Source organism: Scophthalmus maximus, chromosome 13, assembly GCF_022379125.1.
Source record: "Scophthalmus maximus strain ysfricsl-2021 chromosome 13, ASM2237912v1, whole genome shotgun sequence".
Lineage (NCBI taxonomy): Eukaryota > Metazoa > Chordata > Actinopteri > Pleuronectiformes > Scophthalmidae > Scophthalmus > Scophthalmus maximus.
In genome coordinates this window covers 16,029,805-16,046,145 of record NC_061527.1, presented here as the reverse complement: position 1 = coordinate 16,046,145, position 16,341 = coordinate 16,029,805, and the positions used below count along the sequence as shown (strand labels likewise).

The 16,341-nt window shown below is 41.4% G+C and overlaps 1 protein-coding gene across 2 annotated transcripts; it reads left to right on the top strand.

Annotated features, from left to right (window-relative positions):
* Positions 1-611: 611 nt before the first annotated feature.
* Positions 612-4,008, top strand: foxq2 (forkhead box Q2). 2 transcript variants are annotated; one of them, XM_047336823.1, is made up of 3 exons: positions 612-2,684; positions 3,420-3,498; positions 3,662-4,008. In XM_047336823.1, exons 1-3 carry the CDS (start codon positions 2,184-2,186, stop codon positions 3,802-3,804), a joined length of 723 nt encoding a protein of 240 aa, XP_047192779.1. In that variant the 5' UTR covers positions 612-2,183; the 3' UTR covers positions 3,805-4,008. The 2 variants fall into 2 exon arrangements, with proteins under 2 accessions (XP_047192779.1, XP_035503726.2); XM_035647833.2 differs by having other exon boundaries at positions 3,420-4,008.
* The last annotated feature ends 12,333 nt before the right edge of the window (positions 4,009-16,341 follow it).

Below are 16,341 nucleotides of genomic sequence, written 5' to 3'. Positions count from 1 at the left end.
GCTGGTTGATGGAATAGGTCATCTATAGGTATAATTTGTTTAATGAGCACAGGAATAGAAGTATATAAGATATAGGAAATAAAGGAAGTATAGGATTCAATTATTTCAATACACCTGTCTGAATGTATCTCACAAATGTAGACCCAAATTACAGCTATGTATGTTCCCCACAACACAAGATACTTATTATTATTATCATTATTATTTACAATGTTGACAATTCAAATACTGGTTAATTTTAAAAAATGTATATAGCACATGCCTACACATAAAGTATATAGCTGATAGCAATACAAAAGCTTGTTAATGTAAAGGCATCACAGTGCTTTATGCTGCGCATATATTTTATGTTACACTATTTAAACAGAAGAGGGCAACATGGTCCATGATTTGACCTGACTGTCATTTAATCCATGCCCTCTGTAAAACTGACAGAACAAAGCAGATCAAACCAGACACTGTACTATTACTGTGATCTCGGGAATGTGATGACGGCTGTGGAGATAGTGTCTGTTGTGCAGATTATTCAGTTTATACAACTCCATAGTTCATGCGTTCGGCAATATGACAGTTTGCACACAGACACTGTTAAAACCAGACCTCTATTTGTTTCAGATCCCAGAGACTTAAAGGATATAAAAAAGAAATGACGGGGCACAAACAGTTTTCAATTGATGTCAATTATGTATGTGATACCGCTTCACTGAATCATGATACAGAATATGTAAGCGCTGAGGTGCTGAAAATAAAAACAAAAATAAAAGGTTTAACAAGACTTTGATCTTACTTCTGGGTCAATTACTGGTGACTTCAGAGTATATGGGGATTTAAGTGGTCAAATCCCCATATATTGGTCACAAAGACTAAAGGACGATTGGCTTCTCTTAATTTGCAAAAAGACAAATCTTAACTATTCAAATGTCAGACGCATCAGATGAGTGTAAAGATACATTTACAATTTATGTTTACATTTGACAGTGTATTTCACTCAAGTCTGACATATATATTTATACATATAAATATGATGTGTAAATCATAAAGTAAACAAGTATAGTTTATTTCAGCATAAATCATAAAAACCCTGTGACAAAAATCGAAGCTCACAATCAAAACTCTAATTACAACATTTATGAAATAAAGTTTAATTCAATAATAGAAGAGAGTCATAATACATCAATTCATGGAATATGTAATACAGGCAAGATAAAATCATCTTTAAAATGTACATTGCATATTAAAAAACATAATAACAAAGAAGTACAATACAATACAATAATAGCTGGCCAGAATGGAATTAAAGTCCCGGAAGACACAATTAAAATTGTGAAAAAAAGGTTCATATCAACAATAAAATAAATAAATGAATTAGATTTTCCAGTCATACACTTTACTCTTTGACTCCACACAGTGTGAATCTTTTTTTTTTTCCTAAAACATTGAACGGGAGCCATTAATTACTGCTCTGTGGTAACTGCAGTAATTCTTTGGACGGCATCCCCATGGACAAAACAACTTTAACAGGATAACATTGGCATCTAAAGGGTCTTTGATTCTATAGCATCCATCCTCTGCACACCATGTCTTACTAAATCTTGAGTGTTTAATCTCCCGTAATTACAAAGATTTGCTTAGGTTAATAAAAATAATCCGCCTCAATTGAGACCCCCTACCTGGACCTCCCCTGTGCCTTCTTTGCCCCTTTCTGTGAGGGATAAATTCAGAGTCATATAAATAGAGTCACCTTCAGAACTGTGGAGCACAACTCTTCGAATCAGGACCAATAGGCTGTTGGATATTGAGCTGGAGGTTTTGGTCAGGTTAGATTTATCAGAGAGGTGAATACATTTAAATGCACTTTACTGGCAAAGAAAGTGGCCGTATTTAGTCTTCAAGACTGACGTCATTTCCACAGGTTGAGATCGTGTCGCTCATTAGCGCATCAGGGTTAACAACAGTTGAGAGGCTCATCTTTATCTGTGATCTTGTCAACAGTAAGACTTCGGCGAAAGAAGCGAGGGGCATAGAGACATTCGGTTTGTAAGGGTTTTTTATTTTGAAAGATAATAGTTATGCAGCGAAACTCAGACAAACAATTCTGAGAAGCTTTTTGGAAAATACGCTTTCCATTGATCACCTGATTAATATTTTTTTCAGTCAGTTTGGAACAAAATTAGAACACTTTGATGAGTCTGAGATTTCTTAATTCAGAAATTACAATGGAGGACAGAAGCAGCCACACCAGCGCCAGAGAAAGGCTGGGACTGAGCTTCACTATTGACTACCTTCTGTTCAATAAAGGAGTCAAAGGTTCTAAAGAAGAAGCGACAGGAAGTCGTACGGAAGAGCAGACCGCGAACAACATGCTAAATCATCAGAATCCTGAACCCGAAGAGGTGGGGATTCGCTCTGAGAAACAGGAGAAGCAGCTACAGAGGTCAGGGGTAGACACGGAGGAAAGGAAAGTCAAAGAAGAGGAGGGGGAAGAAGAACAACAAGAGGAGGGGGAGGAGGAAGTGACCACCACCACGTCTATCAGCAGCAGCCCGGAGAAGTCTGTGGACAAACCCAACCAGTCGTACATTGCCCTCATCTCCAAGGCGATCCTGGCATCTGAGCAGAAGAAGCTGCTGCTCTGTGACATCTACCAGTGGATCATGGACCACTACCCTTACTTCAAGAGTAAGGTATGTTCACGTCTGTGTTCTTGTGTATTTCTATTTACCTGATCAGGCTGAGATCAACATATGTCACACTGAAACAGAGGAATTTAGAAAGTCAACTTGGGAGATAATATGAGATAGACTCAGATAGAAACAAGTGATTACTATCCGGGGGTGTGTTTTGAAATGAATCGTGCTCTATTGCTTTTCTTAACATGTCCCAGCTACTGGTTAGACAATCATGAGATAAATGGCAAGAATGCGTGTTAGCCCACTGTCGTCAACGTGTTTGATTCAGTTGCAGAAAAGTAATGTGGCAGCCATTTTCCGATGGAGCGACATACTTGGCACAGGTAATCTGTCTGAGTGGTTAGGCAATTAGGTGCTCGCAGGGACACAAGATGATCTTCTTGTTGGCGAATTCACAAATAAAGTAATCCTGTTGCTAGGTTGCAAACTGCCACTGCCTTTACCAGGTGCAACAACAGATTGGGCATTGCCCAGTGGATTAAAGTTGATCATTGGTTTGACGTGCTAAAAAGGTAACTGAGGGTGTTGTGTCTTACGGCGATCATATACAGTCTTGACACGCTATCGCACATCCTGCCAACACCAGGACAAGGTGACATCCTGAGTAGGATCAGCGATACTTAACAGCCACCTATGTTAATTTTCAAATGGGGTCATCCACCGTTTAACGCTTACCTACTTTCAGGTTTTGCTGTTGGCCTAACAACGTCGATTTTCTTGCTCCAACAGGACAAAAACTGGAGGAACAGTGTGCGTCACAACTTGTCCCTGAATGATTGCTTCATCAAAGCAGGCCGCAGCGACAACGGTAAAGGCCACTTCTGGGCAATTCACCCATCAAACTATCAGGACTTTTCTAATGGGGACTATCACTGCCGGAGGGCGCGGCGGAGGGTACGCAGGGTGGGGGCACAGCTTCCCCTTTCCTCCCTGAGCTCCCCCTACAACCATGCCCTTATTCGTCCCCACAGAACGATCTGTTGGTGCTGTCCTCAGGCCCCAGCATTCCCTCTGTCCTGCCCGGCACCCAGACTCTACTGGCCCTGGTCCCGTGTGCAGCCGCAAGTGGGGCTCCACCAGGGCCTCCATGCGTCTCTACCGTGAAAGTAAATAGTTGATATTTTATTCTATACTCAAAGTGTGGGCCTTATTGTTGGGTTGAAGAGATATGTTAGAGACTTTCTTGCTAATGATTATGTCATTAGGTGATGTTAAAATTGATATTAAGTTATACATTATTACATTATATTCAGCTTTGTAAGTGAGGTAAAGTGTAAAGTGATGTAAGACATTCAATAATTAAATAAAATGTATGTATCTTTTAAAGATATTTAATTTCTTTCATTTGTATTATGAATGATTTGGAGTCTGAAGTTTTGTTATAGCCTAATTAAATCATATTGAATTTAAGTGACTGTCCATATCTGTTGCCTCAGTGTGTGTGTGTGTGTGTGTGTGCGCTTGACTGTGCGTGCAGATAGCACTAAAAGTGAGCCCAATGCTAAAATACCACCCAGTATTAGATGCTAATTAGTCAAAGCTGTCGGGATGCAAAATCTTCGGCTTTAATAGAATAAAATCTGTCTTCCCAAAGCCGACTCCCGAGGATATGAGGTCAGATAATCTGAACAATCCCAAATAGTTTCAAGAAATAGGAAGCTTATCACACAGTATAATCTGCAGCCGCTGCTGCAGAAAGAGGTGGACCACAGGAGGTCGGGGATGAAGGAAGCAGAGGAAAGGGAAGGAGGCAGAGGGAGGGAGGGGAGGAGATCCTGATTTATTGGAGAGAGGTGGGTAGGCTTTTCGTGGGGGCTGAGACCAATTTGTATATTTGAAGCCAGGGCAGATATCTGCAGCAAATTAGATAAGGAGAGTATATTTTAAATTCATGCTGAACATAAATTTACTGACATAAGTAACATACTAATAACATAAGTAGTATAGTAAAATAAGCACTACATAAGTGTAGTAAGTGATCTATCTTTTAAAGAATGATCCACATAAAACATATTATAAATGGACGCACTTAATACAATAACTGAGACTGTTTCTAAACCAGTAACAGTTCAGTTTATATGAAGAATGCAAAATAATGCCATAATAAGAATCAAGTCAATTTTGTACCTGCCCAGCTTTCACATCAATAGTGAAATTCCTCTCTGACTTGCAAAGGTTGGCATTTACATTCCCAGTGCTCCAGCCAAAGAGGATTGGGTCATACATTGACTTTTGTGAAGTTTGTTTGTCTCGGCTCGTGTGGGCTTCTTATTTGCAAATGATTGGATATTTGATTAAGGCAATAGTTGACATGAAATTAGATTCAGAATAGACAAACAATATGTCAGAGGGATAAAGCTTAAGAGAGAGAGAAAGAGAGAGAGAGGGTTATTCACAACATTATTATTATTGTTATTTTCTGGTGATGCTCATTAGAACAATGACAAATCCATCTAATTAATTTTTGTTCACCAAATCTTCCTATTCAATGTCAGCAGCTAATTGGAGGCCTAATTTGCTTAATTCCCATGAATTGTTCGCCGCATCAAATCCTCTTCTATTCACCAGCTTTAAGGCTTTAATTTGGTTGCATATGTTTGCTGTGTACACACACACACACACACACACACACATGTACAGTACAGTTCACTCACACACACACACACACGCATACAACTCCTAACACTTGCAGACACACACACATTGTGTGTGAAACTAATTAGGAAAATTTAATCATGTAATGCACATGTAAGAATACTGTTAAGACACTGCAAATAACATGTTTAACAAAATCACATTTTTTTTAATTAACTACCTTTCTAAGGGAGTGAGATTGAGGTCATGAGGTGTGTGTGTGTGTGTGTGTGTGTGTGTTCATACTGTATGTGCATGTCATTTTGTTAATCTAATGAGATGGACGGTGGGGGGAGTGCAGGGGGCCGTAGATTAAGGAACAAAGATTTGTTCCTGATTAGCAGAGAGTGAGGTAAGTAGATCAGCCCTGCTGAGACGGCGATGAAACATTATGGCCGTGTTTTAATGCAACACATTTGCAGCAGCATTCCAAAGCTGATTCCCTTCAGCTTACATGTATCTCATTGATTTGACTATGGGCTCGCCGTACAACGGTTCAACCAGCGTAGGATGACGCCCGAGCCTGTACATGAAACTGATCGAAGAGATACACAGGAAGTCAGAGCAAGTTACATTTGTCTTCAGCTTCCATTGTGTGCAATACATTTTATAAGCAGCATTAGGCATGATTTAACCCAACACGAAATTTGATAAAATCAACTGTATATAATTTAGTGTAATCCTTAGGGTTCAATTATTCCCCCATAGCTACAGTTACACTTACACAAATTATGACTTAAGATAATGGCCTTCACTACACACATGAAGAAATACTTAAATTTTGAATTACAAAGGCAGACACATTTTAATATTGGAGCTGAGATCTGGGGATCTGATCTAACTATGAAAATATTTGTTTGCATGTCCTCAGGCACAAATGATAAAAAAAAAAACATCTTTGTTTTAAAAAAATTTTTTGGACTATGACTGAGACCAAACTTTACATCAACAGCTCTAAATGTATTATGATAATAAATTATAATTGAGCTGTCACTAATGTTCACCACAAATCCAGATTTTGAGTTGTGGTTTCAGCTCGAGCTCTACCTACTTTGTGTTCCTGTCATTTGTTTATTTTAACTCAGTTTGACTGAGATTGACAGATCTTTTTTTTTAGGTATAAGTTTTACAAAAAAGTAGGCCAATATAATTAATTCAAATGATCTGATAGATCCGACTTGATAACTCGTAAAAAATAATTATATTTGAAATACATGCTCTAAAGTAATTTAAAGAGAAGTTTGCGAAATCTAGAAAAGAATATTTACAATTTATTTGACATTATGCTCTTAATTATTTGCTTCTTTCCATGAGGTCTCCTCGTGGTGCGACTGCAGCTGTGTGAATGACTCTTAATCGGCCTGAAGCCCGGAGGAGTCCAAATTGCGGGACTATTAGAAAGCGTGATTGCACAGAAGTAAGTAGTATTTGAGGCTTAGGAAGAGCTATAGTAGAAACCAAAACCAGCTGCTATTTTCTGGTTGTGTCCCACCATGAACAATAGTCTGGCGTTACCTCGGCTTCAAAGGCTCCATAATAGTCAATCGATCAGAATGCGAGGCGCCATTCTGCAGATTACTGTTAACAATAATTTGCCTCCCAGTGCACCGTTGCCATCTTTGAAGCAATGTTTTATTGCCTTTTTTTTTCTTTTCTTTTTTCTTTTTTCATCTGCATCTGTCATCCCCGAGGTCCACTGTTTGATCTCTCCCCACCAGTGTCTGCCTCCCCGGGGTCGCGCTGACCTGTTGATTGGCAGCTGCGATCAGACATATGGTAGGACGAGGCATCGACCGGAGCTCCCCGGAGACAAAAGCAGACTGGTGGGGTTCCCCCCACCCCCCCCCCCCCCCCCCCCCTTTCGTTCGCAGTGCTGAGGAGACGAGTGGCACTGAGGGAGAGATCCGATCCGACCACTAGATGGCGCAAGGTGCAAGCGAATATCTCCAGTTGGGCATATGGATGAAACATTTAATGTGAGTCGACGTTTCTTGATCATTTCCACGTTGTTTGTCTATTCAGCCCATCGCCACCGCGGTGGACTAATCTAGCATTATATGCTACAACTTTTCCTTGGAAATGAAAACCCCCCAAAAATCCCCACAATTATTATTCATGAACACAAATGTTTCCCAGAAGATATTCCTGGCTTTTCCTGTGACATTTTGAACTGCTGTGCAGCCATCTCCGGAGATAGATAGATAGAATGTGGCCTCTGTGGCGGAGCAAATAACTAGTTTGGATGTGGTAGAGCAGCGGGTCTGCTCAGTCTTCATGCCAGGCGTCTTTCTGTTTTGTTTTGTTTAGTTTGGTCCAGTAGTGCTTTTTCACTACAAATCAATTGGGGGCAGCTTGACTCCCCGTGGAAAAAACACAGATGTGATGCTCAACCTGGTTGAGTATGTGTGTGTGTGTGTGTGTGTGTGTGTGTAGGTGTATGCTGATTTCAACATACAGAATCCAAAACACCCCCATCTCTCCTCTTATAGTGAGCTGAGTGTTGCCATGGTGATGCAGCCAGGTCCTTGCAGTGATCCCCACTGACCCCAAAATGGCGACCTCTGACATTTAGGCCATGGCCAGGGTCGAAAGGTCAGCGTTGGCCGGAGGGCAACAAGAGCACTTCCATGATTGGCACTCTGACATGCTCGCTGCCTACTTCATCTGCAGCGCTCTACTCCCTTCCAGTTTGCACCTCTTATTTGCATTTGTTACAGAGCGATGACCATCAGCTGTGGGAGGCTCGTCCCACCGCACTGCATTGTAGCAGGTAGCCTGTTCGGTGCCCACGGCAATACAAAGTTCAACATTGTATAATGTGTAATAATTTGCATTCCACGTTGCTACACTTTCTGGGCTTCTCCATTTCAGTTTTGTGTGAATTGTGATGATGGAATGCATTATACAGGCTGCCATCCTGTATCATGATGGTTATGATAGCAGTAATGATTATTAGTATTCCCATGGCCCCTGCAATCCACTGTATGTGAGGATATTTATAGATCTTCATGTGTGTGTGTGTTCATTTCAGGGGGGTGGGGGGCTATGTGCTGCACTGTGGTTCTTCTCGTGGGGAATAATTACAGAATCGTGGGTACTAAAAGTCATGTGACCTGAGCCTTCTGCTCCCAAATAATTTATCCCCCCGGCTGAAAGCTCGTCAATATCAATTTATTAATTTAACAGTTCTGGACTGATAAAAGGTAGTACGCACAGTTAGATTGCTGAGGCAAGGAATAAGGATGAATTCTACAGTACAATGGTGTGAGAGGAAGGAAAGAGCGAGCGACTGGAGGACAAAGCGAGAGGGAAAGAAACGGCACAGGAGTGATCAATGGCAACACAGAGAAGAGAGATGCATATTCGCCATGCAAAAATGGGCCACCATCGCTCATTTTCCAAGGTTATTGAATGAAACTTATGAAAATTAATACACTTATTATCACCATATTAGAAATTAAGATTGAAGACAAGTCACTCGTTGTATTGATATTCAAATGTCTCCGATATATTGATCATCACAACCCAGTTTTTCCCCCTAACCTCTTCAGTGCAACACTCCAAAAGAAAAAAAAATGTTTTTCACGAGGCAGTTTTGAAGATTTTACTTTGTAACACAAATCTTTTGTGTTAGAACGCTGCCTGAGAACCCTCAGAGGTGTTATTTAAGACGATCGTTTCCTATAAGATGCATCCTCCAAAACAAAGATACTTCAGAAAAACACATAAATGTGACCTCTTACATGTGACCCCTCTTGACCCCCCAGCACTTCCTTTGCATCCTGATTTTTAAAAAAGGGTAATGAATATACATCCGACATAAAGCAGAACACATATATCATCCAGTCTCCACCACAAAACAGTCATCCTGGAACCTAACGTATTCCCTGAGCCATTACATAATATCCCAGAAGGAGGCTAAAAGGCATTTTAACAAGACCCACTGCCCTGTGACCTTTGACCTCTTCTTAGTTGACCCTGAGCTCCTGACCCCACTTACACTAGCCAGTGACAGCGGTGGACACTGGACACAGTTCCAGTACACTTCCTGGTGTGAGGAGACAAAGAGATTAATTTACAAATTGATGCGTGTGAGGATGCTGCGTTATCTGTCGAGGGCTGACAGATGGATTCAGTTTGGTGATTTATCGTTGTCTCTGTAATTTTTCCATTTTATCCATCCGGAAATGTCATGACAAGAAACCAAACGGCCACTAAATCTGATTGACTCTCGTTGTGTATGTCGGCGCATTATACAATCCTTTCTTCTCTGCGGGCTCAGAGGCTCCCTTCGCACGGACAATCACTGTAGTGGATTCTCCTCAGGTCTTTGGAGAGTGCGCGAGTGTCAATAGAAGTGGAGTGTGTGAGTGTGAGAGATGATAGACTGAGGTTAAGAGGTGTCAACACAGAAAGAGAGAGGACTCGAGGACTCTTCTCCGGCGCCAGCCTGACACTCTCCACAACCTCTCTTCTGATTAACCACACTAAAGACGCCATTGAGACTCAGACGCATCACACAGAAACGCACGTGCGCCTGCAGACGTGCACGCACACCCGTGCTGATTCTTGGACACGCTCTCCGCGACTCCCGATCGCCGTCCTCAAAGTCACACACTTCAGATTTGATCTGCACGTGACTGTGTGCCAGACACATCAGCTCCGAGGTGTGGAAACCTGAAGACGTGTTGTTCACAGGCACAGAAACTCTCTGAAAGGTTCTGGCAGTCAGGAATGGATTTGTTACACCTCTGATCTGCTGTATATGTTCAACCGAGTGTAAGATACAGCAGTGCCATCCCACAGGGCTTTGCACCTGTCAGGTGGTGTAGTGCAACATACAAACGGCAGAACACCCACTAACATACTGTACATTGTCACTCACATGCACTCACACTAAAACACTGCTTCAGTCAGACACTTCTGTCGGTGTGACAATCAACTTTAAACATTCATATAGCTGCACTCATCTTTCTGATTGACTCTGGGCTTTATGAGACAGTTACCACACAATATAAAATCCTCATTTTGTCAAAGGCATGTTCCACTGTAAATCTTTGTCATTTCATCCTGTCATATATAATGTCCTGTAAAACACATTAACCTCCTATCAACTGTCAGATTGAGCCACAAACTTGTACTGCATTGGTTTGGGAAAGGTCTTTTCTTATTGGCCCATAATGTCACAAGGGTAAATTTCTGCTGCAGTTTGGTCTGATTTTTATTCAGTAAAGCAGACTATTGTTGAGTTCCGTTGGCTCAGTTTGATTTTATGACACAATGTTTGATTTATGAGAGGACTACATCTGCTCGACAAAATTCAAAAACACTTCTATCCCTTTTCTAGCTAGGTAAGATAGTTTGGATTTTTTTTTGTGCTCAGGGTTCTGAAATAATATCCTGCTGTCACCCTAATATAATGGAGGTGAATAGATTTTCACTTATGGTGCTTACAGTATTCTTTTATTTTTTTGGGAAAATTCATCAGCAACATTATTTCTTTGCAAACTATTCTTTATATGCAGATTTGCAAAATGATTGGTACAAATGTTTAACGCAATATTCGTGCCTCACACCCACAACCTCCATCTCCATGGTGGTATGGTGGTGTTGGCCATGTTGCATATCACCTGTGTAGAGTTTGATATGTGAACACTTTGGCTTGGTTTAGTCAAGTGAGTTTTGTTTGTTGACTTCATTAATTACGACACGCTTATAATGCTAAGTATGCACTACATGCTGATTGACAAAGTGTGTTTCAAAGTTTATTACACGAAAAACCTCAACATAATTTAATTGTTTTTTATTACAGGAAATTATACAAGACGTGAGACGTCAATCAAGCTGCAACCTTGAAATGTCACGACCAATTAAAGCTTGGATTTCTTTTGTATGTTGCATTGTGGGAGAAGAGTGTCCATCAACAGCACATTCAGAAATAAGAGTATCGTGCATAACTGGTATATGCACTGTACTTCATTTAATCACTGTTCCATTATTAGCACACAACACACACAAAGCCTGCATGGATTTAGTACGTTTGGATTGGGACTCAGCAGCGCTCTAGCTTTGAAAATATATATATTCGCCTTTGAGTTTCTTGCATCACTCATATGACGCTTCATACTGTATCTGTGTTTTACAAAGACTGGGGTGGTTTTATTTGGCACTGCTCGATTCAGACCGTCTCTCTTGTGCTGCTTGGTTTTCAACATTAAGCCAAGCAGCTGAAGAGATTCTGATGACATGGCCTCCCTCTCCATCATGCTTTAGCATCAAGCAAATGTCGGTTCTCAAGTGACCAGACAAAACTGCACAGAAATAGAGATATAATGCGCACACTGTGTGGGCTATAGATTGCAGAATGTGAAAACGCTGCATGAGTCAATACCTAAATGAAGAAAAATGCTGATGTGAACTTAGATATATGACTCATATCTGTAAGAGTTGACATGCAGGCAGGCAGGTTCATGAATCTTCATAATCAGAGATGAGAGGCAAGTAGGTTGAATGGTATTACCAAGATATGTCAGCCTAATGAGCATTTAAAAGAAATGGCCGCGTTGACGGCAATGGATATGAGACCCTGACCAACTGGTGCCAAACCCCTGCTTCTCTCTCATCCCCTCCCTTTCTTTCCTCAAAACCTGTGAGGTAGAAAATAGGCACATATGAAGAGGTGGGGATGGAGGGAGATAAGCCGAGGTGGAGATAGAGTCAGGCGAAAGAGGTAAGGGTCGTAGCACATGGTCCTCTCGGCCTTCTCTCGCCAGTGTTGTTTTATTAGCCCTGTCAGATTGTAATTTGCCCAACGGTAAACATACAGAACAGGCTTAATTAAGAATTTTTGAACGGGGATACGGTCAAGTCCGGAAACATTAGAGAGATGCAACCGGGTGTCGTAAAGATTGATTGAGACGGAGGATGGAAGGACATGGTTAAAAACAGAGGGTGGAGGGAGGAGGGGCGGGAGTGGTGTGCATGATACAGCGGAGGGGTATTCTTGTGTTGCTCAGGGCAGTAGGGTGAGATAAGTTTGGAAAGATAGGGACAAACGATTTTTAATGCATTAACAACCCGGCTGTGCGAGGCAATAACAAGGACGAGATCGGCTTTAAAATGTTTGACATCCTGCTTCGAGATCAATGCATCCCGGACCGGACACACAGACAGGGCCGCACGTTCACCTCAACTACCGGCACAGATAACACACACTCACACGTGCACACACACACACACACACAAACACACACACACACACACACACACAAACACACACAAAATACACACACACCACAACCTTAACAGGGCACAGAGCATGTGGGTGGGTGCATGAGTTAACAGCCTTCAAACCTCAAGGCGATGTGCAGAAAATAAAAAAAACAATACCTATATCCATAACAATATCCGCAGGTAAAAGCATCTTTAAATCAAAACAGAGAGAGGGAGCATCTGGAGTCGATTTTTGAGAGCTGTGTGGACTACGTAAAAGACCAGCAAACTAAAAGAGTAATGAGCCTATCTATATCTCCCCGTGGACCTTAACTTTGCATTCAATACATTATTTACAGCAGAATTTTTACTGAGGTATAGGTTCCTCTCAGGGGTGTTTACAGACTAGTGCTCTAACTGCTTTCCATTGCCTGCAGTTGAGTTGGGAAAGCCCTCAGAAGTAATGATTCCAGCTTGTTTCCCCATGTTTACAAGCCTGTATATGTATATGTAGTGTGTAAACAGCGCGGCTGGACCCAGTTCTTGTGAATGGAAAAATATTTGTAGGATGGGGATAGAATGTGTTTGTTTGCCTTCAACATGCACGGTGTTGTTTTTTGTGCACAGGCCTGATGACACCAGAAATCGCCTTGTTCCTGTTTTGACGACAGTATGATCATGGCACCTCTGGAGTTTACTGTGAAAATATCTGAGTGATGATTAAACACTTTTAAAGAGACAGAAGTATACTGTAGTAAAATGTTAATTTTTTTTTTTTTTTCTGTCAAGCAACTGCACATTGATATTGGCATATTACAATGGTTTAAACTGCTAGAATTTGTGCTGCCAGATAATCCCAACCTTGTCAAGGTTGACTGACAGTTCAACCACATTCAAGCTGCTGCTCAAAACACGTGGATACAAAATTCGAAAGATAAATGCAGGTGCAGACTTGGGCTGTGTTTTCACTACCTGATACTTTTGGTCTAATTCTTACGTTTTACCCACATGTAGCATAAATCGTGTAAATATTGGTTGGAAAACGTAAATGGAAGAAATGGATTAAATTCTGAGGTGATTCAGGGACCGACCATTGCGACATTTTATCTACATGCACAAAGGATTTTTGGACAGGGGTTTCATAGTATAAAATTGCATCTGCCTTATACCTTTGTGTCGTCAGTACAAACTGTTAATACAGCGCTCTGCCATGGGTCTGAGTGCTCCGTCACTGCCCAGCTTACCCTCCAACAGGAAGGTTAAATCATATTTCAGTTATGTGGTTTGGCTGCATTTACAGATTATAGTTTTACATCTGAGGTTCATGTGGGTGACTTTGAATGTAAACTCGGGAATTGGATATGGTTCGCTGTAAAAAGTGGATATTGGCAAACATTCAAAACTGTTAAAATGAATAATATGTGATCTGTATAGATGTAGCTTGAGTTCAGATTGCGGCGCAAGTTATTTGTCCGTGAGCTCCCTTTACAGCACTGTTTTCTAGATCTGAAGGATTTTTCTGTTGTTTAGAATAACCCCTCCTCCTCCTCCTCCTCCCCGCAGCCAGAAAACACACAGGCTACTGTAGCCTGAGAAGTCCCTGCTCCCTTTGTCTTTGTAGCTCAGCAGCTCCTGTCCAAAATACTGTAAGTTGTGGGAAACAGGGAGGTCTCATCTCTCTGCTCGGCCGAGCAACAAGCCGAGACTCTCTGTATGACGCTCGCTCGCTCTCTCCGTCTTTGTTTCCCTCTTTTCAAATAGACTATTTGTCATCTCTGAAATAGAGCATTTTAAAAAATTCAACCTGGAGCCAACCCCCACCCTAACTCCCTTCTATTCTCACTCTCAATTCCCCAGACTCTGGCCAGCTCCGATCAATAGCCTATTGATCAATTCTCTCCATTCCCATTACACACTAGTGCCAAAAGAGCCCACCATTTTCCCTGAAAAGCTGATCTGGAGCATATTTGCAATGGTAAGGTTTCTCTAATTTCAGCGGGTTATTATTAAATGCGTTCAGTGTACGAGTGCTTGGGCGCTCTGTGATGTGGAGTGGTGAGACCGGCTGAGAGAGGGCCTCAGTAAATGCAGTTGCCTTTTAATTTAAAGGTATTGCATGGAGTAAGAGCATGGTTCTCCACTTAAGTAATGTAGGAAAGGTGATAGCATTACCACATATGTAGAAAGTAATACGTTTTCCAGTTGTTTCTACTTCTACTTCTCTCCCCCACCCTCTGCCTTTCTCCCCTCCCTCTCTCTCTCTCTCCATAGACAATGCTACAGGCAAAATCAATACTGGAAAGAAAAAAAAGAGAAGGCATATTTTTAGCCTGTTATTATATGAGCTGTATGAGGAAAACAGTGTTTGTGGGAAAGACAGAAATGCCAAGGTGCTGATAAGAGAGAGATTGGGTTGGACACACCAAAAAAAAAAAAAAAAGTGAAAGAGTGAGAATGATGGTTGGCTGTATAGGAGAGTGTCTAATGGAGATGGATCCAAGGAAGATGGAGATAAGATGGGGTAACTGTGAGAAAATGGCTGATGTCTTGGCCGGGGATGAAGCTCTGTGTAGCCGGCGGGAGACGGGCTGTAAACATGTGTGTGGATGAGCTTTTTGAGGATGTTTGATATGTGAAAGCAAGAACAGATTCAAGAGATCTCACTTTCTAATTGTGAGGTCTCGCATGTGGCGTTTTTATTCGTCACGTCTGAGAATGAGCTCTTCCTCTACGAGTCTGTAGAAAATTAAAACTGAATCACACTTATTTTGCAGCAGCACAGTGGTGCTATTAATACCTCCTTGTGCAGCTTTACTCATGTTGGTGCTCTCTGTGGATTTCTGTACACTCTCACTTTCACTCCCGCTACCAATGGCTTTCTGATGGACTCCTTCTCTCGAACCTCTTTTCACACTCACCTCTGTGCCACTGTCAGTCAACCTCCAGGCCACCTCCTACTGGCTGGAGATGCTCCGTTGATGAAATGGCGGGGGCCGTCCAATTGGCCAGAGAGCTCAGGGGGGGAAGGAAGGAATTGATTTATCTGTGGTATTAGAAGATCAATTAATCCCCATTGTGTGTGCCAGCACAGATAGTCTGATGTGTCTTATTTGGTATGGCTTGTTTCTGCTCGGCCAAGATAAGAGTCTCTCCCATCACTTCCCTCTATGAACAACAAATCAAATCAAATCGAAAAGGAATGAGGGCATGCAGAGGGTTCCTCCCCAGGCTGTGGCTGGCTGATCACAATAAGGAAAGACTATCAATATGAAGAGCAATCCGAGCAGAATGAATGGTGCTCATTTCGGGGCTGTTGCTATGACAATGCAAGTTTGGGATATAGTAAATTTCCTATAACATGAGTTGTCTCATTTATAAGTGCTTGATGACTTTTAATTCAAGACACAGCCGGAGTCAGTTAAAGAGTAGATTCACATTAACACTATCATTCATGTGCACGTAAATCTTTTCATGTAAATTTTGTTCTAGAAAAAAAACACAGATGCTGATGCCTCATGTTAATTTCGGCTGTATTTTTAGATGCATTGCTGCATTGTTATTTTCATGAGGACTGTAGATTTTGTACGTTATCACGTACAGTGTGGGATTTCTTCACAGTACGAAAGGGAATGATATGATATTTACAGCTACATATGGTCATGTGGTTATTGTTTTCAGATTCGAAAGACGGTGAACTTATCCTTTAATCGAACAGTGATTGACAGGAAAATAATCAGCAACAATACATCCATTGTTGAAGCTTCCTGCCTCGCAGAAATGAATACGTCAGGCTCTTCTTTGCCTA